The sequence below is a fragment of the Medicago sativa genome, chromosome 5 (assembly GCF_051527215.1).
Source record: "Medicago sativa cultivar Bolivia chromosome 5, Bolivia_mono, whole genome shotgun sequence".
Taxonomy (NCBI): Eukaryota; Viridiplantae; Streptophyta; class Magnoliopsida; order Fabales; family Fabaceae; genus Medicago; species Medicago sativa.
The window spans coordinates 1067162-1093843 of record NC_140753.1 but is presented as its reverse complement, the minus strand read 5'-3'; the positions used below and the strand labels follow the sequence as shown (position 1 = coordinate 1093843).

General features: G+C 28.9%; 2 protein-coding genes across 2 annotated transcripts; one reads left to right on the top strand and one right to left on the bottom strand.

The window, feature by feature from the left end:
- The first annotated feature begins 5240 nt into the window (after positions 1-5240).
- On the top strand, positions 5241-7894 carry LOC146918912 (thermospermine synthase ACL5-like). The gene is made up of 10 exons (XM_085712139.1): positions 5241-5493; positions 6067-6133; positions 6237-6331; positions 6419-6521; positions 6601-6689; positions 6782-6938; positions 7049-7124; positions 7235-7293; positions 7393-7529; positions 7622-7894. Exons 1-10 carry the CDS (start codon positions 5339-5341, stop codon positions 7692-7694), a joined length of 1011 nt encoding a protein of 336 aa, XP_085568265.1. The 5' UTR covers positions 5241-5338; the 3' UTR covers positions 7695-7894.
- Positions 7895-8394: 500 nt separating this feature from the next.
- On the bottom strand, positions 8395-9236 carry LOC146918911 (photosystem I reaction center subunit II, chloroplastic-like). Its single transcript, XM_085712140.1, has one exon. The coding sequence runs from the start codon at positions 9190-9192 to the stop codon at positions 8560-8562; it is 633 nt and encodes a 210-aa protein (XP_085568266.1). The 5' UTR covers positions 9193-9236; the 3' UTR covers positions 8395-8559.
- Between the last annotated feature and the right edge of the window lie 17446 nt (positions 9237-26682).

Here is a 26682-nt window from a genome sequence, read left to right as displayed (position 1 = left end):
TACAGATTCATCTTAAGACCTAATCACAATGGAATTAGCTACTCATGGCTAAAGCACAAATAACTATTGAAAAGATAAAATTCATTACATGAAATTAAGGACCGGCCATGAGTTTTGATGGTTTCCCACCTTTGCTCTAGATCTCCAGCTCCAAAAGTATCTTTCAATCTCCAAAAAAGTCCCCCCTTTTCAGAACAAAAAAAAAAGGGTTTATATAAAAAAGATCTGATCTGCGTAGAATCGGAGTAAGATTGCCCCCAAATCGGAGTAAGATCTGTCATTAAACTCATCATTAACTCCCACGCTCCACTCAAATCGGAGTAAGATGCCTCAAAATCGTAGTACGATTTTTTACGAGACCAAGTATCTCACTTCAGCATCAAAATCGTACTACGATCTGTGAAATCGGAGTAAGATTTTGTCAAATCTTCAGCATTGCAAATAGGTCCTTTTTCAGCTTCTAAACATGCATAATCACCTGAACTCGATCCAGAAATTACATAAAAACAATACAAAAGTGACATATGACCTAGTGTCATCACCCATAAAACACCTCAATTAAATCACTAACACTTAAGTTTGAAGTTGGGAAACCAACCATAAGTTTTTGGACTAACTAGAGATTAGTCATGCTAAGTTTTCTTAAAATTTTCTGAAGACTCACTTGGACTATTTTCATCATAACTCAAAATCTACAAATAATTTTCTAGTCATTCCAAAGCCATTAGAAAGCTAACTCAATTATCTACAACTTTTATGTTTACACCGAAGGCTAATTCAAAACAGAAACGGGTGAAAAATGTGAGTATTTCCTAGATTGGCCTGTCAGAAAATCGGTGGCCGATTTTGACAATCCGGTGGCCGATTTTTCCAGAACTAAAACTGGAAATTTAGATCAGAAAATGGTGGCCGATTTTGACAATTCGGTGGCCGATTTTGGGCTTCTCAGCAGTTCAAAAATCAGTTTATCAATGCGTTTTTCGCTTAAGAATCACTATTAAAAACCAATTTTCAATCACCCAAACCCCCAAAATGATTTAGAACAATGTTTACAGATTCTATATACAACATAGCAAGTAAAACAACATATAACCATGCATTCAACAACATAATTCATCATAATTCATCAATTATCATAACTTCTCTAACCCTAACCTCAAGAACAACAATTCACCAATTTTCAGAATTACATATCAAGATTATTGAAAGGAATCCCACCCTTACCTTAGATTAGTTTTCTGAATTCCAACAACCGCGTTCTTCGTCCAATTAGGGTTCTCTCTGACTTCTCTGCTTTCTCTCCTCTTTTCTCAGTTATACGCGTTATGTTTTTCTTTCCCACTTACTGATTTTATTCTTTCCCTAATTGTTCTTCTCACCACAGTCCTACTCTTTCTCTTAATAATTAAGTATTTCTACTAATAATAATATTTCTCCCCCACTTAGAAAAATACCTATTTAATAACTATTAACATATATTTAACCAATATAACATATATTAATAATATTTCACATAATATTCTAATAAATCAATTCAAATAACTATTATGAAAAAGTGGGCGTTACATTTTCCTCCCCTGTAAAAAAGATTCTTTCAATTCCACCCCTGAAATATGAAGATTCTTTCGAAAACCCCCCTGATCTCATCTAAATCAGATTATTTTTTTATATACATACCACATCATTCAATCATTTTAATAATAAAAAAAAACATTAAAAACTGAAAATCTTTTAAAAATAACAAAAAATTAGATTATTTTTTTTAAAAAATAAAAGATTGATTTTTTTTAATTTTAAAAATAACAAAAATCAGATTATTTTTTTTGAAAAATGAAAGAAAAAAGCAGAAAAGACATTTAGATTTTTTTTTCGAAATTTAAAAAATTAGAAAAAAGTTCGGATTTTTTTTCAAAATTTAGAAGATATTTAAAAATACTGGAATTTAATTTTCAAAATAAGAAAAGTTTAGATTTTTTTGCGAAATAAAAAAATGGAAAATATTTAAAATTTTAAAAATCTGGATATATACTTTTTTAAAATCCAATTACAATAGAAAAATTAAATTTTAAAATCATATAATCTGAAAAAAAAAATTGATTTTAGTTTAATTAAAAATTTAGGGAAAAAATCTGAGAAGCTTGAATTACATAGGAATATTTTTGTAAAAAGAATTATTAATGCGTGTAAAATTTTAAAAAGTGTCTTATTTAAGAGACATTAAAATTTAAAAACTGAGTACCTCAAGTTGCTCTTCCAATCTCTTTTGAACTAAAATTGATTTTTTTTTCTTCAGATTATATGATTTTCAAAATTTAATTTTCATATTGTAATTGGATTTTAAAAATTATATATCCAGATTTTTAAAATTTTAAATATTTTCCAGTTTTTTTCGCAAAAAAATCTAAACTTTTTTTATTTTGAAAATTAAATTCCAGTATTTTTAAATATCTTCTAAATTTCGAAAAAATCCGAACTTTTTCTAATTTTTTAAATTTTGAAAAAAAATCTAAATGTCTTTTCTGCTTTTTTCTTTTATTTTTTGAAAAAGATAATCTGATTTTTTGTTATTTTTAAAATTTAAAAAAATCAATCTTTTATTTTTTTAAACAAATAATCTGATTTTTTGTTATTTTTAAAAGATTTTCAGTTTTTAATGTTTTTTTTATTATTAAAATGATTTAATGATGTGGTATGTATATACACACATGTCATGCGAAATTTTTTTTTCTAGATTGTTTTCATTCTTATTAATTTTTCCAATTTTTTAAAAAAATTTTCATTATTTTCGATTTTTATTAATTTTCCCTCTTTTTTTAAATTTTTTCAAAACAAAAAAATGGAAAAAAAAGAAAATGAATTAAAAAAATAAAAAATAGGCTTAATAGCACTTTTGGCCCCCTATGTTTGCAAAAGTTGCGATTTTGGCCCCTCATATAAGTGATGTGGGTGCCATGTCAGCGTGGACCAGGTCAAAATTGACCATGGGGGCCAAAAGTGCAACGAAAACGAAACATAAGGGGCGGTTTTTTAGTTTTCAAAGATAGGGGGCCAAAATCGCAATTTTGTCAAACATAGGGGGTCAAAAGTGCTATTAAGCCTTTATAAATCTAACAAGATACATATTTTTGTCTAATTCAACATTCGATTTTTTAGCAAATCGAACCCAAAGCCTTATAATCCTCCCGCCTTAATTATTAGACGAAGAAAAACACAGTTTCCCATTTATTATGGATAACGATAACGATAATACTCTTGTTACACACATTAACATTTGAAGCTAGATGGATTTATGCTATGAATGCGAGCGATATTTCAATGAGTACTTTTTTATTAAAAGAAATAGATAAAACTATAATGGGACATTTAATTTTAAAATTTTAAGAGGTCTTGGGAGCATGATCAGTTAGCACAAGAGGAAAGTGAATTCATGATAACTCCTATACCTTATCCCCACCCAACCAAGATCGATGTTCAATATTTGAATTCAATTCATGGTTGTGGCCGGCCAGCATGAGCAACAGCATTACCATTACCCCCTCTTTGTAATGTTAATGTCTACTAATAGTTATGTTAGGTCATGAGAGAGTTTGGGCGATCATTACATTTACATCATTGGTGCTAAGATCGATGTTAGGTCATGAGATGAGTTTGGAGATTGTCACGTTAGGTTAAAAGAAACCACTCAAAGAAAGGTTAAAATAAATCACTCAGAGAAAATTTGACATTGTACTTTACTCAAAACCTTAAATATTAGATATATGAATCATCATCTTATATATTGTTTAATGAGTCGAGTTGCTATTTTTAATAAGTGGATTCCACCAATAGATCTCATTTATTTTTTCAATTTTGTCTATCTATCTCATAAATAAAGAATAAATATAGATAAGTTGAGCAAACTCAAAATAATTGTTCAACGCCTATTTTTCCATACAGATCTTCTAAGTTAGGAACTTAACACAACAACATGATATATTTATATGTGGAAACATCCATCATGCTGATGGCAAGCTTACATCAACAAAACAAAACAAACATTTGGGACCCACAAAGTGAACATGTCGAATGCAACATGATCACATAAGAAGGGGAAGAAACAAGAACAGTGGGAATGGTTAATATTAGTAGTTTGTTACGGTGGGGTTGAAATAGAAATATCATGAATTAGGGTTTGAATTATGATGATGATGGTGATGGTGATAGTGATGATGAATAGGCACGCGCAGCTCTCTCTTCATAGTAGCTTTTTGAAACAACAAAGAGAATATATATGATTGTATCTTATGCACGCTCTACTTATTTTTCACTCACAAATCCAACATTTTATTTGTACACATTTTCCAACACTAAGAATTTACCCCAATTTTCGGTAATTGTCACCCCCGCTATATATTAATCATCCTATTTTATCTTTTTCCTACTACTTCTTAGTATAACTAAAACTAATATGAATATCCATTCCACTCCATCATCTGCGTGACAAATTGCTGCATTAGCATCATTACATATCATCATGCATACCATCAATACGTGCCTGCCTTCTTATAGTTTCGCATGCCTAAGCTATATGGACAAACAACTTCCACGCTGTCAAATCTTAAATACCAGGCATTTTTGTTTTTAAGTACTAATTAAATTTTATCTCATTATACTATACTCCAAATTAACAATATAATAATATGTCTTAAGCAAATAATTCCATCTGATTTAATTACCCCACCAATTAAGTGTTTCAGACTTTTTTCTTTCCATGTACAATGCAAAACACTGCACTTGCTCTTGCTAATTTTATATCGTGCTCTTACTAATTACAGACAAATGATAATGATTGTGTTTAAAGTAGTGTTTGTTATGAATGAATTCAAACATAAAATAAAACAAAAATATTAAAATTGTTGATTACTAGTATATTACTACTAGTAGTAGACATTATGCTTTTGATAAAATATTATAGTAGTACTGTTAATTAGTCTTAAACAAGTTGTTAAAACAGTACTAAACCGAAAGTAATACTAGTAAGAAATGAAGATAAGATACGGTCCTAACTAGGGAGGGTATAATATCAATCTAAGATATCCCGCACGCAGTGTGTAATGTATTGTACTTTACGAAAACCAATGAGGATTTTATTTTGCTTTTTTCAAGTCTGAAGCACTTCCACTTTGCTAGATTTCCCAGCTATCAATAATTACTTCCCTTTCATTTCTCCTTCTTATATACGATCTCTCATTCTCATTCTCATATCCATCCATAACATCACAACAAACTACTCTTTTCTCGTCTTCTTCTTCTTTCACACTTTCTCTTGTTCTTCTTAGTTGTGATCAAAGGAAAAAAGATGGGTGAAGTAGCTTACACAAATGGAAATGGTATTAGCAATGGCATTAATGGAGGAAATGACAAAAGCCATTCACCACCTAATGGTTATAGGAAGAGCTGTTGGTATGAAGAAGAGATTGAAGAGAACCTTAGATGGTGCTTTGCTCTCAATAGGTATACGTACTAATATTATACTATCTATTTATTTGTCATACATTCACTCGCTATATTCATCTTATGCAACCAAGAATGAAAAAGCTACCAAAAAAAAAACCATATTATAGTTTACATAAATAATAAAGTGATCAAAGACAATGTTCTTCTACTATCTTCCTTTATATATGGCGGCTCTTTGGTTGTTCAGTCATGTTCATGTTGTTTCTTTTAGAAGGTTCATGAAAAGATAATAGAAGCCAAGGAACAAGAAGGTGCTTTTCCATTGGGTTTGAGTGAGACAAAAATAAAATATTAGTCTGCGTCTAATGTCTAGTTTTCTTGTCGCCAAAATTTTGTCCATTTTTTGTTTTTTTAGCTAGAAAAAAAAAAGTAAAGAAATGTAAAAGTTAAATACTCTTTTTGCCTTTATTTGGCTATGAAAAAGGCAGACACAACACAACTAAAATGAAACGCTGAGATATATATGTTTGCTCTTTTTCAATACAATGTTTAGCACTATTATATAAATTTATGTTAAATGTTTTATAATGATTCTAACTTTTTATTCTATTTGTTTTGGTGGGGCTGCAGCATCTTGCATACAGGAGCTAGCCAGTACCAAGACATTGCATTGTTGGACACAAAGCCCTTTGGCAAGGTTCTTATATAAAAACAGAAAGTTACCTTTACTTATAAGAAAAGTATTATTAAATTAAATTAACAAGCCACTTAATTATCTACTATGTTACATACTTTTGCAGGCATTAGTACTTGATGGGAAGCTTCAGAGTGCAGAGACAGATGAATTTATCTACCATGAATGTCTTGTTCATCCAGCTCTTCTTCACCATCCTATGTATATCCTTTACTCTTCTTCAATGATTGATGATCAATCCAGCACTTGAACATTTTTTCATTATCTGTTTTTCATTCCATTTTCAAGGCCAAAAAATGTTTTTATTATGGGAGGAGGAGAAGGATCTACTGCAAGGGAACTGCTCAGGCACAAGACTATAGACAAAGTTGTAATGTGTGACATTGATGAGGTATGTTAACTTTGATTTTTTATTTTTGTTTACAATTTCAAGTGGTAAAAATTAATTTATTGATGTTTGATGGAAACAGGAGGTGGTTGAGTTTTGCAAATCATACTTAGTTGTAAACAAGGAAGCGTTCCATGATTCGAGACTTGAAGTCGTCATCAACGACGCGAGGTCACTTTACTAAGATTAATATGATATTACGCGAGGTAGTTGAGTTTTGCTATTATGATCATTTCTAACATTTATACCTTTGATTGTTACAGAGCTGAACTAGAAGGCAAAGAAGAGAGGTATGATGTAATAGTTGGTGATTTGGCTGATCCAATAGAAGGAGGTCCTTGCTATAAACTTTACACCAAAGACTTTTATGAGCTCACTCTCAAGCCAAAACTGAAGAAAGGTGGAATATTTGTGACACAGGTAGGTGGCGGAGGAGGATATACTTGTGTCAATAATATGTATTAAAAAACTTGATAAGGTCAAAGAAACAGAATACAAAATGTAATATTGTTGTTATTATTCTTATGCAGGCAGGGCCTGCTGGAATATTCAGCCACACAGAAGTTTTCTCATGTATTTACAACACCTTAAGACAAGTTTTCAAGTGTGAGTATTTGTCTAGACTCTAGACAAAGTTATAATACTAATAATGCTATTTTAAGCTCTAATTAAGTCAAATTAATTATATTAATAACCTACTTTCTTCATGTTTGCAGATGTGGTGCCTTATTCAGCTCATATCCCATCTTATGCTGATATTTGGGGATGGGTCCTGGTAAATTTATATATTATTGATGATTAAATTTTTCAAGTTTTGACAAGTTCTTGTGACCAAATCTAAGTATTCTATGTTTTTTCCCTTGGCCTATAACAGGCTTCAGATTCTCCATTGGACCTTAGTGCTGAAGAATTAGATATCAGAATGAGACAGAGGATTGTTGAAGAGAATAGATATCTTGATGGAAAAACATTTGTGTCATCATCAACTTTGAGCAAAGTTGTTCGTAACTCGTAAGCAAATGGCTAAAACTTACTATAATCTTATTGTTATAATCAAATTTTCTGCTCTAATTCTGATAGACATTGAATGATACTATTGACAGGCTAAACAATGAGACTCATGTATACACAGAGGGAGCAGCTAGGTTCATATATGGTCATGGAAAGAATGCATAACCAAGCTTCAAATCAAAACAAAAAGTAAAGCAAAAAAGACACACAATGCAAGTTAACAAAGGCTTTCAATCAAGATATTTCTTTCATTATATGTATTTCCTTTCTGCTCTTCACTTTCTTTTTTTACCCCTTGGCTTGTACTTTCACCACTCAAAAAAAGGCTTGTAAGTGTTGTATCAATGAACAACCAATGATTCCTATCTTGTGCTTCTATTTGGATATGCTCTCTACCTATACCACTACTCTAATATATTTAATTTAAGAAAAAATGTGGAAAGTGATTTTGTTTTGTTTATTATGGTACATTAAATACTACTGCCCAAGTATTTGACCGATATTAAACTCGCAACATCAGCCCTAAACTTTTGTTATCATAGGTAGCCAATGTTTGGTTTGGCGACCAACCACTTTTACTCGTGTTTGACAACCCTTTTACCATGATAAAATAGAAGCTAGGAAAAGTGGCTTTAAGACAATTGCACGTCTCTTGCCAATTTGCCGCAAAAACAAACAAGCTAGTAATCGAACTCGGTACTCCTGAATTTAACACTCATACATTGTGAACTAACCATTTGCGCTAGACTCGGTAATCGAGCTCGATCTTAAACTATGCATGCCCATCACACTTTTACATCTATAAAAATAACATGAATAAAAGAGTATGCTGTATACTATTATGTGCTGCATATACTAGTACTAATAAAACTAAAGAAGATTAATATTCATTCCAAAACCAAAATATGTTCAACAAGACAGTCATAAAAGTAAATACATGTAAATTGTTTAGCATTTCTCACATGAATAAATGTGATTATAAAAGCATTACATACCCAATTAAGCAAGCATCATCAATGAGTGTCAACCCTTACACATCAAAAGGTTGCTTACCAGTAAACTTAACTTCAATTGGGCTAACGTTCTTACCAATAGACCTGAAATTCTGACCAACCCCTTCACGACCAGGGTTAACCTTCTCAGGGTACACACCATCCTTAGGATGCAAATATTGAACCTCACCATTAGGGAAAACCCTGTAAAACTGATACTTAATCTTGTACTTAGACCTTAATCTATTTCCTAAAGCCAAACACTGTTCTTTCCTTGCTAACTTAAGAAGGTTAGGACCTTCTCTCATTATGGCTGCACCACCAGTTGGCATCTCAAAGATTTGTTCCTTAGGTGACTCCCATGTGATCACATAGAATTCTTCAACTTGTGCCTTACGTAACAAACCACCAGTGCTTCCTCCAAAGATTGGTGAAGGTGTGTTTGGGTCTAGTTCAGGTGGAGTGAAACCAACTGGTGCAGCAGGAGCTTCTTCTTTTGTTGCAACTGGTGCTGCTGCTTCTGTTTTGTCATCTGCAGCTGAGATTTTTGTTGTTCTTGTTGTGAACTTGATGGGTTTGAGAGAGATGAAGGATAAAGTTGATGGTTGTTTCCATGGTTTAGGGCTTGAGAGAGGTGGAGTGAAGAGAGAGGCTTGAGTTGCCATTGCCATGTTGTTGATGAATGTTGAAGAAGAGTTGTGATGCTTGTTTGTGTGAGTGAGAGAGTTCAATGAATAATAATAATATGAAGTATACAAAAGTTTGTATGGATTTTTAGCATTTGAATGTGTGGTGTGAGTTTTGGTATATGGATAAGGTGATATGGTTTGGACCAATTACATTTTTTGATTTTGATTCGATGTCTCTATCTAACCCAAAACTTCCAACATCTTTTTCAATTTTCATCTTGCATTTGTAGTTTTCTGGTCAAGGATAGAAAAAAAAAAAAAATACAATTTACTAGTTAATAAGATGCACCTTTAATTTTGGTTGATTTATGTACTTTACAATCCAATTACATGTTTCCATTGTGGTTTTAAGCAAAAATTTCATTAGTATATTCTGTTAGTGATTTAACACATGTATATACTGATGTGTTGTTACATCAACTAAAATACTGATAAAGTATATTAATTAAACTCATAATATATATATATATATATATATATATATATATATATATATATATATATATTAGTTTTTTTTTGTTTTTCACAAATTCTCTTAATTTGAGGTAATCATATTTGAGATGTGGTAGAATACTAAATGTGAACATCTCTAGTAAATGTGAACATCTTTTGAGGTAATCATATATGTCACGATGTGAGATTCTAGCTCCTCTTGTTAGGGGGCTAAACCAAAATTTTGGAATATTTATAAAGACCAAAAACATATTTAAACATTGTTTTTTAATATTATTAATATTTTTAAATAAAAAATACTTAAATTCAGTTAAAATATAAATTACCCTCATTACGATAGGAACAATATTGTACACTATAAAATAAGTTAAATTTTACTTTCTAAATATAGTTAATTAATATGGGAGTTTGTCCATTCTTTTACTGCGTTGACACGTATAAATTATAAACAATATTTTTTTATAAAATTTTGATTTTAAGTAAAATTATATTTGTAAATGTTTTTAACTTTTAAATGATAACAAACTATGTTCATAATTTACCAACAATATAACAAAAATGATTTAAATTTTTTTTTTTCAATAACACAACAATATAACGTTTTTAAATACAAATTTATTTGAAGATATAACTGGAATACAACCCTGAAAAATCCCTTATTTCATTTATATATTATATTGTTAGATAAGCGGCACACTGATTAACATATTTTCAAATTAACTTTAAATTATGTGGCCATAAGATATAAATTAAGTGTTCACGGTGAATAACATGAAAATTAGAAGCCTAGTCACCATTGTTGTTCTTAATCACCGATATATATATATATATATATATATATATATATATATATATATATATATATATATATATATATATATCTGGTCTTGTTGCGATGATTTTTAAGAGCATAATAACTAAAAGCACTTGGACTGTTGTTTGCGAGTTTGGAGGGGAAGAGATGAAGGTTTTGAAAAAGAAAAAAAAAAGTAAGTGAAAGAAATAGATAACATTGGAAGGGGAGGGCTTTGGGGGGTTAATTTTTCTTCATAATACAAAACCTTCTTCATTTGGGGAAACTAAAAAGTTGGATTGAAGGAAGGTTTTTGAGAGTTTTGGAGGGTTTATACGAATTCTTCAAATATAATCAATGTTGCTATAATATTCTTAATATTAAAAATATATGAATCATAAGCATTAGTTTATCATTCTTCAAAAATATACTCTTTCAAGAAAATGTGAAAGATTTATCATACTCTTTCAAGAAAATGTGAAAGATTTATCCATTTTGCTCTATATTTTCCACCCCCTTAAGCTCTCCCTCCTCTCCCCTTCACACTCCCAGACAAAGCCTAAAACGCAAGAGATTTGATTTGTGTGAGTGTAAGAAAGTGGATTTTTTTTTTAAGGCACATGTTAAGCAACCCAAAAATGGAAACATTTTCTTAAATTTTGTGCATTCAATTATTGAAAAGTAAAAAAGTTAAAGTCAAATGCATTAATTACAATAGAATATTTCTATTTTGAATCATTAACTTGTGCCTTGAGGGCACAAGTTAACATTTCCCTTTTTTTTAAGGAGAAGTGGATTATTTTTGTTGTCTAAATGGAAAAATGGGGTATTTTGAATTTCTTTTATAAAAAAAATATTAGAAATTTCTAATTGATAAAAAAAAAGTATTTTGAACCCAATTTTGAATTCCTCCGTGTCCCACTGTGCCAATTAAGTTAGAAAAATGGGATCGATGTTGGTGGTGGTGAGTGGAACATGAAGGAGAGAGAATGAAGGTGGAAGACAGAGAGAAAAAAATTAAGTGTTGATTGTCTATGATAAAACCATGTTCCTTATTTGATTCATTGGTTAAAAACAAACTTACCTATGGTGCTCAAACCAAGCAACATTTTTTTTAATGACTCATACCAAGTAACATGACAACCTTTTATCACTTGGTATGTTGCTTATAAAAAATCACAAAATATCAAATTTGATGTCATAAGCATGAAACTTTAATGATAAAAGTCATATTATTATATTATGAAATATAAATATAAATTCAGATTCGCTTCAATTTGAAACAACAAAAAACGTGCTCAAAATAATTTAAAAAAATAAAAAATAATAGTCTCTTAGAAGGAGTAGAGATTTTGCGTTTTAAGTGTTGGTTCCGCTTTTTACGTTTTACTTTTAAGTTTTGCGTTTTGGCCAATCAAATATTGGGGGTGTGAAAATGAAAGATCTGGGTTGGGGGTGTGAAAATGAAATGATGTTGAGTTGTAAGATAAAAAGGATGAAGGGCTAAAGTCTTATAAAGGGTTGGTCCCTCTTTGTGATTTTTGCTATATATACACCCTTTAAAATAGTGTTGATATATACACCCCCTATAAACAAATATTGGGCCGCTTACGGGTATGGGCCTTAGGCCGCCACAACCCCCGGACTATGCCTAAGGTTGGTCCTGCATGGTGGTAAACTTTATTACTTTCCCACCTTAAATGCCACCAACAAAGTGATACTAGAAGAAAATGAGATTAATGTATGTACTCTCTACAAATTTCATAAGCATGCATGATAAAATTGATAACGTGAAACTTACCTTCCAACCTGGACATTTTATCACACTCTGACTTACATCCCGTTCAACATCGGTGTGAAACGTCGCAACATGGTAGCAAATAATGTAGCATTTTTCTGGAGTCCAACCTTGAACACCTACAAGAGTACAAGGCACGCCAACAACAGCAATTCAAACAACTTTGTTTGACATTGTATTTTCTTGGCTTAAATGCAATTATGCTCATCTATTTACATATTGTTTAAATTTTAGCCCCTCCTTTTTTAAAACTGGTTTTTTTATCCTTCTATTAATAAAAGTTAACAAAAAAAAATTCCTCTGCCAATTTAAGTGATATGTCACTGCCATTAATGATGTGGAGCTGATATGACATCTATGAGTTGGAATAAATATTTTCCATGTTTTTTTTAGGAAATCTTCCATGTAATTTGTTTGCTAAATTAACTTTGTTATTCATCTTATTAATATATCAAAATATAAAAAATCATTTTTAAGTTCTCTCCATCATTAGCATCACCGCACTTTAAGCTCCAACTACCATCATCAAAAACACAATGTCATCATTATCATTACCCTCCAACTACCAAATATATCTCTTTCTCAAGGCTAAATAACAACCAAAAAAAAATAGGCTCCTCTGCTTTGATGATAAACCCATCAACAACAATAAAGTAAGCTTGCTGGTTGAGAAGATCTTCATCATGTTCTTCTTATGTGTTGATGAACCCATGTTATCATTGTGAAAAAAAGCATGAATATGAATAAACCCATATTCTAAACCTAAATCTGGAAGAATAAAAACAGATCAGGAACCCTCTTTAATCTTCACTGTACCGACTTTGAGTTCGATTTCTCATTTTCCTTTGCATCTTTGGCTTGTTTTTCTCTTTATTGATTTTGAGAACGAGGGTAAAATCAGTGATGGATTTGAATGGTGTTGTTTGGTATTGTTCATCTCAGAAGTGATTTGAAGCCTTCACTTCATTGAGTTGAATTATCTTTGGTGTATCCATTTTGCTAAATGACATGATATTTTACTTTAATAATGGCGGGGATGAATTTGGGTTTGGCACCAATGATGATGGGCTGGTGTTGATGATGAAGGAATCTTAATTTTGTTTTAAAATTGTTTTTTAATATATAAAAATCATATTTGTAAAACTAACAATTAAAAATAAATCAAATATTAATGACGAGAAAGACATGTTTCCAAGTCACTAATGTCATGTTAGCGGCGTATCATTAATGACAATATTAGATCACTTAAATTGATGGGGATTAAAATTTTTGTTGACTTTATTAATAGTACTCCCTCCGGTCACTAATATAAGCAAAATTTAACTTTTTAGATACATTGAATAATTAATGTATCTAGTCTTTATTATATGTTAGATACATTAATTATTCAATGTATCTAAAAAGTTAACTTTTGCTTATATTAGTGACCGGAGGGAGTATAGGATAACCGGCTTTAGAAATAAAGGGACTAAAATTTAAAGAATATGTAAATAGAATGATCAAAATTGCATTTAAGCATATTTTCTTCTATGTAAACTCTTTGCTTTGTTGTTGATAGTTGTTTTTCTTTTCCTCTTTCAAAGTCATTATTGTGAACTATTGTAAGTATATATAATACATTAGTATGGACACCCGTGCCAAGCACGGGCTAAAATTTCACATACTTGAGGGAGAGAATATTGTGATGTATCAATTGTTAGTTAAAGTTCAACATTGGATAAATGAGTAGAGGTTGTACAACAAATAAGTAAATGAACGCGTATAATGAAGCCTAAATATTTTGAAAGAAGACGCAGTATCATTCTCACATGTGGTTGCTCTTTTTGCAATGTATCGATTTGCGTTAATGTTGACTACCAAAGAAGGACTTAAAGTGGTATCATATCTCGGTTCAACATTGGAGGGGAGCAGAAGTGGTTCTTGGCGGTGGACCATTGACACAAAGAGTCTCATACTTAATGTATATATGTTAATGTGTCTAGTGTGCGTTAAAATTCGACTTTAAATGCAAGAGTAAATGTTGAGAAACATATAAGTGAGGTGGCTCATATACTTAATGTCTTAAGCCTTTGGGTGAAGATATAGAGTTATCTAGGCATGGCATTGGGGCGGGGTGGGGACGGGTTTTACCTTCCCCATCCCTATCCCTGGCTCTCATATACTTACTCATTACCTTACCCATACCCAACAGGGATGAGGAATTGAATCACATCCCCGTCCCCAACGGGTTTGGTATCCCCGCCTCATCTCTGTCCCCATAATGAATTATTATTTTTCAATAAAAAATAAGTTTTTTTAACCTCGAGGAAAATGTTGTAATGCATTATCCAATAATATGTTTATTTTAACATTTCATTGAGTGAATTAGTTGGTTGCTTCTTTAAATATCAATTGCAAATTTTATAAAATGTCAAATATCAATGGATGATAAAGTAATTTTCTACAATGGGATGGGTTTGGGTATGGGTTCGGGGTGAGTACCTATATCTATGTTATACCCATGTTTTGAAGTCGGGGAAAACACAAACTCATAGCCAAACCCAGTCAAAAAGGGGAAAACTCGTCAAATCGGGGTTGATTTGGACGGGTAACCGCGAGTATGAGTTTTATTGTCATGTCTAGTGTTATCCTCATTTAAGTGGTTGCTCTTGGTTGAATGTGGTGTTACCATACTCAACATGTCTCTCTTCAATCCAATATGAAATAAACCCCCTCATTGAAACCCTTTTCCTTTATGTTCAACATTCTTGTGGTCCTCCAATCTAATTTTTATATCTACATAATATTCATCTTAACCATAAAGGTAACAACAATGGATATTGAAGTGGCACAAATAAAATATATGTCTCATATATTTGTTTGAACTCTACACACACACTTTCAATATTAATGTCTCGACCTTTTTCAACTGCATTACCATCGTTGATTATTAGTTTTGCAACATCATCACACATAACATAAGTAAATTATGCATTCTAGCACCCTTTGAAAGATTGATAATAATCTAAAATACAAATTGGCCGGGTCTTCTTGTTCGACGTGATCTATAACATAGAAAATCATTTTTGCGAGTACATTATGCTCATCAATGTATTTTTTAAGCTCTCAACCAAAGACACGTTAAGATCTTGATCGTCAACATTCGCACTGTATAAAGAAATATTGTATTTAAAATGTTCATTTGACTCTTAAACTCAATTGTTGGTGCATAATCAGAACCTAACATCAGACTACCATTGCAATTATAGTTTTCACCAATAAGAATGAGTGGTGACGGTCCACCTCTATCTTTTTTTCTTTTTTTGAAGAAAACGATCCACCACTATATCAAGGTGAACGAAAACATATTACTGTAAACATTAATATTATCCTGGTAGTGTCAACTATTTGGATGACCACCATGTAATTTAACTAAGGGTCCTGCTAACCAGTGCCCTGGGTGCAGCGGTTAAGCTTATCATAAAAGGGAATTATTACCACAAAAGGATGGTGCTTTTGACATTATTATCAATTAATTACACAATTTTAATGCATTAACTGCTATATAATTTCCTTTTTCATATTCTTAACCAGTGCCCAGGGGGCATTGGTTAGCATTTCCCTTTAACTAAATAATAGTTGCGCAAGCTTCTACTATTAATTTATTTTTCTATTTAGTTATACATTAATTATTAAGGCTTAATTGCATGTTTGACCCTTATGTTTATCTTAGTTTTCATGTTGGTCCCTTATGTTTTAAAAGTTTCTATTTGGTCTCTTACGTTTTAAAAGTTTCAGGTTGGTCTCACTTTGGAGTAAGTTAGTCCCTTCCATCACTTAACATTTAAAGATTCAGGTTGACAATAGCGGTGATGGAACTTAACTTATATAGAAAATCAATTTTAAAACATTTTTTTTTAATATTTTTTGTTTTTTTAAACTCAATATCATGTCGCGGAAGGGACTAACTTATCTCAACGTGAGTAACATTTTGGACCAACTTGAAACTTTTAAAACGTAAGGGACCAAATTGAAACTTTTAAAACATAAGAGACCAACTTAAAAACTAAAATAAACATAAGGGATCAAACATGCAATTAAGCCAATTATTAACTATTTGTTGGTTATATTGTGTTTATTCGATTTTTATAGTGTACTTATGAATGTTTATTTTTCAATTAATCTATATTATTATTTTTTTGTTGATGAATCTATATTATACTGTAAACATTGGATTTAAAAGTAGAGTTGAATATGTTTTTCATCCCTATAAAATTAACAACTTACCTTTTTTGTCCAAATAAAAAAAAAATTAATTTGTGCTAAAGCCATTATTTTTAACTATTCTTAAACTTTTAATTTTTATCGATTTTTTGTATATGTGTTTAGAACATAATTTTTTCTATTTACAACGAATCAAGCCAAGTTGATTTGTTATTGATGTTTTATCTACGGTTAATTAAAAACTATTACTACTCACAAAAACCAACGAATGAACTTATTATTGATTTGTTATTAACCTTTTACCCTTAAAACGTTTCTTTTTTACCACGTTACCCATGTATGGAAAGTGTTGTTACACCGTCGTCGAATTTTGTGATTAATCAGTGTCATTTTTTTTAGAGGATAATCAGTGTCATGTTGTTTCGCATTGCTCTTGATTAAAATTAATTGCAATAATGATGTTTATAAATTATATAACATGGTTGTATTTTGGATTTGGTTTGAAGTAAACATGAAATAGTACATATGGACACTTAAAAATTTGAAATTAGTCAATTAATGTTTTTTTTTTACAAAATCAATTAATGTTTTTATATTAAAATATTACTTTTTACAGAGTATTTTAATTTATGAATGCATCCATATGAAGTAAATCATATTCTAGGCATATTGTTTTTCATCAAGCATATCTTTATCTTTATATAATACAAAAGCTTACATCTTTGAGCAAAAGTACATGTGGCATCTTCATACACCCCATTTCATTTAATGTTTTTCCATCAACCAATCAAAATGGATCTTGACTCATTCATTTTCTATTAAGCAATCAAAATTGAATCATGACTCACTTATTTTTCACCAACCAATCAAAATTGATCATGATATGATTTTTCCCCTATATATAGACAATTTGATTTTTTATTATTTTCAGCTACCTCTTCCTCCCATAAAAAATCACTGCACCTCATTATCTTTTTGTTTTATTTTTTTTATTTTTTATTGTTTTATTGTTTATTTAACATTTCTTATTGTTATGTTCTTTTTTATGTGATTTCTTTGGTTGATGTTTCTTATTCATATTCTCTTTTCAATTTTCTTTTGGTGTTTATATGTTCTTTGTTTTTGTTCGGATCTTTATTTTGGACATGGAAGCCAATCAAGAGAAAAGAAGAAATGCATCACATATAAATTAGAATATATACGAAGGATTTATATTACCACGTTCAAATATAATCACTTTCATCCCCCTTTTGTTTTATTTTAATCCCTCAATACTCACAACTTTTTCTATCTATCTATTCTTTTTTGTTTAATTTTTCTTATGTTTCTTATGTTGTTATTTTACTTTTAATATCTTGCTCTTTTATATGTTATTTTGGTTTTTTTTTTTTTTTTTTGCTACTTTATGCTTGAGATGGAAACCAGTCAATAGACAAGAAGAAATACATCCTATTTTTAAAAAATTGATTGAATCGATAACTTTGGAGTGAAAAAGATAAGAAATACATAATAGAAAATCGATTTTATGGCACCTTTGATTTTTGTTTTTTGAGTCAAAAAGTTCCTTTTTCTTTAACTAAAAATGAGCAAGGTGCTACCCTAAAATTTTAACTGCATTTTCAAAAAAAAATAGTAAACCTTACAATCATTTATATTTTATTTCCTTCATCCTAATTAAATATTTAAATGAGTTTATACTATTTTTAAAATTAATATCCTAATTAAAGATTATTAAATTATCATGTTTTTAAATGAAAAAATATTATGTTTTATTCAACGTCATATTTTTCTATCCATCATTCATTCTATTATTAAAATTAATAATCACATATGCTTTAAAACTGCATTAGTATTTTTATTAATTACCTTATTTATAAGTGGAAAGTTGGAAAAGTCTTATAATAACAAAACTAAATGAATTTTTAATTTCTTATTAATATCTTTCAATGACACTTTGCCTCCTCGAAAAAAAACACGTTTCAATGACAACCATCAAATTATTATCATTGTTTGATTTTTCAACCAATCAAATGGATTCATGCATCCTTTGTCTTAATTTTTGACCAATTAGATTTAACAAAATCATGAAAGGTTTCAATCATACACGTATTTTTTAACAAAAAGCTAAATATAATTTTTTTCCAACAAATATAATTCGTATAACAAGCAAAATATTTGTTTTTCCACTCAACATTCAACCATAACATAGCATGTGGACATGACATTTTTTTTCTTCTATTTTTCTACAAAAGATGCAAAATCATGCAAGCATTTAATGTTATATCAATTGTCTAATTCAATGTATTTATTGGTTTCGTTTAAATGTGTTTTTCCATGATGTTATAGGTTTTTGGTACAAAATTGGATGAAGAAGAAAACAATTAATTTTGTTTCGGGAAAGAAAAAAAATCTAACACTAATTACTAACATTTGACATTAAAAAAGCATTTGTTTTATAGGATATCTTTTTTCTTAATTAAATATATAACTTTTAAACTATGATAATCAATAAAATCTTATGTCTTTCATTTTAAATATTATTCAAGACATTTTGCTAATTCCCTAAAAAAAAAGACATTTTGCAAATTAAAAATAGAAAATAATTGGCATTTTAAGGATCTACACTAACAAGTTTTTTTAAGATAAAAATAAAATTTATGGAGAAAAAAAAAGTTGGGGATGTAAATCTAACCCGATAAAAAATTAGGGACATAAATCGAATCCAAAAAAAGAGCCAACACGGTCTTTTCTATTCATTTCAGTGATAGTCTTTGTCCCAATTGTTGTTTTTATCATCTTGAATTTCATTTGAAAATATTATGACATTTAATCAAATGAACTTTGTTCATTGATATGACCACATATGCTAAAATTTATTTGTGATAAAATATTTATAAGTATACAACAATTGATTAAACTTTTGTAAAAAAAATGCCTTAATTTTTTTACTAAAGCCTTAAATATTATACTATATACATTAAATTTTTTCAGCTTATTATAGAAGTTTCTTATTCGTAGCACCATAATCACTAATTATAATTTACAATTTTTGGTCTTGGACCATGAGAATTGCTACAAAAAAAATAAAGCAAATTTGTTGCTAATTTTTAAAAAGTTACTTTGAAATTAAACCAAGATTGTATTCCCATTTTTTTATTAATATGGAATTTATATTTATATTGTTAATATATTTCATGCAGTGACCTTTAACCACATAAATATGATTAATACCGGTATTCAATTGAAATTAAATTTAAATTATAAACATTTGTGAAGTAATTAATTTTTTACCTCTCAAAATAGGAATTTTTTTCATTGTGAAAAAAAATATTTTTGTTGTAAAGGACTCTTTGTATACCGGAGTTTGATCGAAAGATTATTCTACTGAAAAATCAAACTCGGGTTTCCTGATTAATTTGGAACTCACTAACCACTTGAGTTCAATCCCATTACAATCAATGCTTTTTTAGTAAAAATATTTCAAATAATTCTAATTTCATAATTCATATTAATGCTCAAATAAATTTTACAGTCCTATAATTGCAACTCGGTTGGAAGCTCCATTGAAATTGATATGCATGTGTCCATGTTCAAACTTATACCCCTCATTGTGTGAATTTAACTGCTGGAGTACTTGAGAGAAAAAATACAAAATATCTCATGAGTATATTTTTCTAATTGCTCTAATTTATATAAATGGAAAGGATATTCTCTCCAAAAAAATCATGGAAATGATATATTATAAAAACCATTTTTAAATATGAATGTCATGAGTGTTGTATGTTTTAGGAGTTTATGAAAATAGAAAGAGGATGCTAATACCAATATTGAATAAATAAATGTTAATTTTTTTAGAGGATAAATAAATGTTGATTATTAATTGTTGTAGATTCAAACAAAATCACCATGATGTTAGATTAAAAAATTAAATAAATAAAACAAGAAATTTTGTTCATGTGGTTAATTAGCTCCATCAACGACGAATTATTATGGAGAACATGAGTTTGATTCTAGGTGAAACAGTTAATGGTCAAACTTTACTAACCTCCCGACTTAATTTAAGATTCCTAGGACCCCTTTACCTTTAAAGCCATAGGGTTAACACCATAATAAACAGAGGTGGGCCTAATAGAGAATAATGTTTATGAACGACTCTCTTCACTTTTATACAGATCTAATTAAATAATTTATTTTAAAATAAATAAGTGTTGTTGGAATATAACAATATAGTTATTTGTGGAACTCATTTGTTGAAGAAATTACATTTTTATTTTTTTTTTGACAGTAAATAAATTACATTCTTATTAAGTATTATTATTAAAAGATAAATGAATAATGTGTATAAGCGACTCATTCAAAATCTCAAATTGGCGAGAGCTTTTATTCATACAAATTTAATACATGTTTCATTTAAAATTAATGTTTGAAAGAAATACATGACATCTAAAAACTTAAAAAAAAATAGTTCATAATTTTCTTACTACCGGGGATCATACATTTAGTTTAATCATCACTTTAGACTAAAAGAAATCACATAAGTGATATTGACACCACATCTTCACCTTAAATCTTAAGACATTAGATATATTATGTTGTTCAACATCTACTCTTGAATTCAAATGTTGAACTTTTACTCACATTTGACACAATAACAACTCTCCCACTCGCGTTTCCGCTACAAAGTCGAACCGAGTTTTGTTACGACCGTTGGAATTTATGGGGGAACTCACGGTGGTGTGGATTGATCCATTGGAGCTAGACCAATCATCCAAGTGAGAATGATATTACATTTTCATCGAATATTTAAGGTATTAAGTATATGAGTCTTCCAACTTATATGTTGTCCAACCTCCACTCTTTTATTCAATGTTGAAATGTAACTTACACTTGATACATACAACATTTTTTTACTTAAGTATGGTTGAATTCTAGCCCGTGCTTGGCACGGGTATCCATACTAGTATAATACAAAAGCTTATATCTTTGAGTAAAAGTACACGTGGCATCTTCATACTCCCCATTTCATTTAATGTTTTTCCATCAACCAATCAAAATGGATCTTGACTCATTCATTTTCTATTAGCCAATCAAAATTGAATCATGACTCACTTATTTTTCACCAACCAATCAAAATTGATCATGATATGATTTTTTCCCTATATATAGACAATTTGAATTTTTATTATTTTCATCTACTTGAATCATGACTCACTTATTTTTCACCAACCAATCAAAATTGATCATGATATGATTTTTTCCCTATATATAGACAATTTGAATTTTTATTATTTTCATCTACCTCTTCCTCCCATAAAAAATCACTGCTTTCAACCTCATTATCTTTTTGTTTTATTTTTTTATTTTTTATTGTTTTATTGTTTATTTAACATTTCTTATTGTTATGTTCCTTTTTATGTGATTTCTTATGTTAATGTTTCTTATTCATATTCTCTTTTCAATTTTCTTTTGGTGTTTATATGTTCTTTGTTTTTGTTCGGATCTTTATTTTGGACATGGAAGCCAATCAAGAGAAAAGAAGAAATGCATCACATATAAATTAGAATATATACGAAGGATTTCTATTACCACGTTCAAATATAATCACTTTCATCCCCCTTTTGTTTTATTTTAATCCCTCAATACTCACAACTTTTTCTATCTATCTATTCTTTTTTGTTTAATTTTTCTTATGTTTCTTATGTTATTATTTTACTTTGAATATCTTGCTCTTTTATATGTTATTTTGCTTTTTGATTTTTTTTTTTTGCTACTTTATGCTTGAGATGGAAACCAGTCAACAGACAAGAAGAAATGCATCATATTTTCAAAAAACTGATTGAGTCGATAACTTTGGAGTGAAAAAGATAAGAAATACATAATAGAAAACCGATTTTATGGCACCTTTGATTTTTGTTTTTTGAGTCAAAAAGTTCCTTTTTCTTTAACTAAAAAGGAGCAAGGTGCTACCCTAAAATTTTAAATGCATTTTCAAAAAAATAGTAAACCATACAATCATTTATATTTTATTTCCTTCATCCTAATTAAATATTTAAATGAGTTTATACTATTTTTAAAATTAATATCCTAATTAAAGATTATTAAATTATTATGTTTTTTAAGTGAAAAAATATTATGTTTTATTCAACGTTATATTTTTGTATCCATCATTCATTCTATTATTAAAATTAATAATCACATATGCTTTAAAACTGCATTAATATTTTTATTAATTACCTTATTTATAAGTGGAAAGATGTAAAAGTCTTATAATGACAAAACTAAATGAATTTTTGATTTCTTATTAATATCTTTCAATGGCACTTTGCCCCCTAAAAAAAAAAACATGTTTCATTGACAACCATCAAATTATTATCATTGTTTGATTTCTCAACCAATCAAATGGATTCATCCACCCTTTGTCTTAATTTTTGACCAATTAGATTTAACAAAATCATGAAAGGTTTCAATCATACACGTATTTTTCAACAATAAGCTAAATATAATTTTTTTTTCAACAAATATAATTCTTATAACAAGCAAAATGTATGTTTTTCCACTCAACTTTCAACCACAACATAGCATGTTGACATGACATTTTTTCTTTTATTTTTCTACAAAAGATGGAAAACCATGCAAGAATTTAATGTTATATCAATTGTTTAATTCAATGTATTTATTGGTTTGGTTTGAATGTGTTTTTCCATGATGTTATAAGTTTTTGGTAAAAAATTGGATGAAGAAGAAAACAATTAATTTTGTTTCGGGAAAGAAAAAAAATCTAACAACTAATTACTAACATTTAACATTAAAAAAGCATTTGTTTTATAGGATATCTTTTTTCTTAATTAAATATATAACTTTTAAACTATGATAATCAATAAAATCTTATGTCTTTCATTTTAAATAGTATTCAAGACATTTTGCTAATTCCCTAAAAAATAGACATTTTGCAAATTAAAAATAGAAAATAATTGACATTTTAAGGATCTACACTAACAAGTTTTTTTAAGATAAAAATAAAATTTATGGAAAAAAAAGTAGGGGACGTAAATCTAACCTGATAAAAAATTAGGGACATAAATCGAATCCAAAAAAAGAGCCAACACGGTCTTTTCTATTCATTTCAGTGACAGTCTTTGTCCCAATTGTTGTTTTTATCATCTTGAATTTCATTCGAAAATATTATGACATTTAATCAAATGAACTTTGTTCATTGATATGACCACATATGCTAAAATTAATTTGTGATAAAATATTTCTAAGTATATACAACAATGCTTTAAACTTTTGTAAAAAAATGTCTTAATTTTTTTACTAAAGCCTTAAATATTATACTATATACATTAAATTTTTTCAGCTTATTATAGAAGTTTCTTATTCATAGCACCATCATCACTAATTATAATTTACAATTTTTTGTCTTGGACCATGAGAATTGCTACAAAAAAAAATTAAGCAAATTTGTTGCTAATTTTTTTTTTGACAAATTGTTGCTAATTTTTAAAAAGTTACTTTGAAATTAAACCAAGATTGTATTCCCATTTTTTATTAATATGGAATTTATATTTATATTTATATTGTTATTATATTTCATGCAGTGACCTTTAACCACATAAATATGATTAATACCGGTATTCAATTGAAATTAAATTTAAATTATAAACATTTGTGAAGTAATTAATTTTTACCTCTCAAAATAGGAATTTTTTTCTTTGTGAAAAAAATATTTTTGTTATAAAGGACTCTTTGTATACCGGAGTTTGATCGAAAGATTGTTCTACTGAAAAATCAAACTCGGGTTTCTTGATTAATTTGGAACTCACTAACCACTTGAGTTCAATCACATTACAATCAATGATTTTTTAGTAAAAATATTTCAAATAATTCTAATTTCATAATTCATATTAATGCTCTAATAAATTTTACAGTCCTATAATTGCAACTCGGTTGGAAGCTCCATTGATATTGATATGCATGTGTCAATGTTCAAACTTATGCCCCTCATTGTATGAATTTAACCGCTGGAGTATTTGAGAGAAAAAATACAAAATATCTCATGAGTATATTTTTCTAATTGCTTTAATTTGAGAGAAAAAATACAAAATATCTTATGAGTATATTTTTCTAATTGCTCTAATTTATATAAATGGAAACGATATTCTCTCCAAAAAAAAAATGGAAACGATATATTATAAAAACCATTTTTAAATATGAATGTCATGAGTGTTGTATGTTTTAGGAGTTTATGAAAATAGAAAGAAAATGCTAATACCAATATTGAATAAATAAATGTTAATTTTTTTAGAGGATAAATAAATGTTGATTAGTATTTGTTGTAGATTCAAACAAAATCACCACGATGTTAAATCAAAAAATTAAATAAATAAAACAAGAAATTTTGTTCATGTGGTTAATTAGCTCCATCAACGACGAATTATTATGGAGAACATGAGTTTGATTCTAGGTGAAACAGTTAATGGTCAAACTTTACTAACCTCCCGACTTAACTTAAGATTACTAGGACCCCTTTACCTTTAAAGCCATAGGGTTAACACCATAATAAACAGTGGTGGGCCTAATAGAAAATAATGTTTATGAAATGACTCTCTTCACTTTTATACAGATCTAATTAAATAAATTATTTTAAAATAAATAAGTGTTGTTGGAATATAAAAATATAGTTATTTGTGGAACTCATTTGTTGAAGAAATTACATTCTTATTAAGTATTATTATTAAAAGATAAATGAGTAATGTGTATAAGCGACTCATTCAAAATCTCAAATTGGCGAGAGCTTTTATTCATACAAATTTAATTCATGTTTCATTTAAAATTAATGTTTGAAAGAATGAATTAAGAATTATTTGAAAGAAATACATGACAACTAAAAACTAAAAAAAACAAAATAGTTCATAATTTTCTTACTACCGGGGATCATACATTTAGTTTAATCATCACTTTAGACTAAAAGAAACCACACAAGTGATATTGACACCACATCTTCACCCTAAATCTTAAGACATTAGATATATTATGTTGCTCAATATCTACTCTTGAATTCAATGTTGAACTTTTACTCACATTTGACACAATAACAACTCTCCCACTCGCGCTTCTGCTACAAAGTCGAACCGAGTTTTGTTACGACCGTTGGAATTTATGGGGGAACTCACGGTGGTGTGGATCGATCCATTGGAGCTGGAGCAATCATCCAAGTGAGAATGATATTACATTTTCACTGAATATTTAAGGTATTAAGTATACGAGTCTTCCAACTTATATGTTGTCCAACCTCCACTCTTTTATTCAATGTTGAAATGTAACTTACACTTGATGCATACAACATTTTTTTCACTTAAGTATGGTTGAATTCTAGCCCGTGCTTGGCACGGGTATCCATACTAGTTTTTCTCATTTGCACACCAAACAACTTAATTTAAAACGTAATAGTTGACTCAAAAAAAAAAAATGAAATGGTCTTATGGTACATAAATGCTATTAACTTGCACTTTCTCTTTTGAATTATTTCAATTAATTTGCACTTTGTATTTTTGGTTTATTTTAATTTTAAACCGAAGAAATTAACATTGTTTTGTACGGAAAAAAAATAGCATATTTTTTAACATTTTTTTTATAAAAAAACCTCTTTTATGATTTTATTTTTATTTTTATGATGTATGTATGTAAGGAAAAAATATATTGTGTGCAGATTATTTCAAAAATTTGGTAGTAAATAAGGTAATAACTTTTGTAAATAAAATATTATTAAGAAATGTGCGCAATCAAATACAAATATTATGTAATGCATATGTGTATCGATTAATATCTTATGCAATCTAAATAATTCAATTTGTCGAAAGTAAAAAATTTACTCACTAACCATAACAAAAATTAAAGAGAAATTCTACATTATTTGGGAATGATTAGAATATGGAAACTCATAAATCTATTACATTGAACCGTATAGAGTAGAACCAATTTGCCCCAATCATAAATTCACCATTTTTTTGTTTGCACCAATCATATAGGATGGTCTTGAAAAATACATCACAAAGAGTACAATGGTAGAAGAGCGTTTAGAAACCATTGTATATATGTGTAATAGTGATATTAAAAATCAATATAAATTAATTGTGATCAATGACGGATTTAAAGTTATTCAAATAGTATTCTCTACAAAAAATAACATTAATAAGGAGTATATTTGATAGTAGGAAAAAATGCA

What these genes read in the sequence shown, in the direction of transcription:
- LOC146918912 (XM_085712139.1), top strand. Translation starts at nt 5,339, where the DNA reads ATGGGTGAAGTAGCTTACACAAATGGAAATGGTATTAGCAATGGCATT. An exon ending in TGGTGCTTTGCTCTCAATAG is followed by an intron (nt 5,494 to 6,066) that starts GTATACGTACTA and finishes GTGGGGCTGCAG; the next exon opens with CATCTTGCATACAGGAGCTA. An exon ending in TAATGTGTGACATTGATGAG is followed by an intron (nt 6,522 to 6,600) that starts GTATGTTAACTT and finishes TGATGGAAACAG; the next exon opens with GAGGTGGTTGAGTTTTGCAA.
- LOC146918911 (XM_085712140.1), bottom strand. Translation starts at nt 9,192, where the DNA reads ATGGCAATGGCAACTCAAGCCTCTCTCTTCACTCCACCTCTCTCAAGC.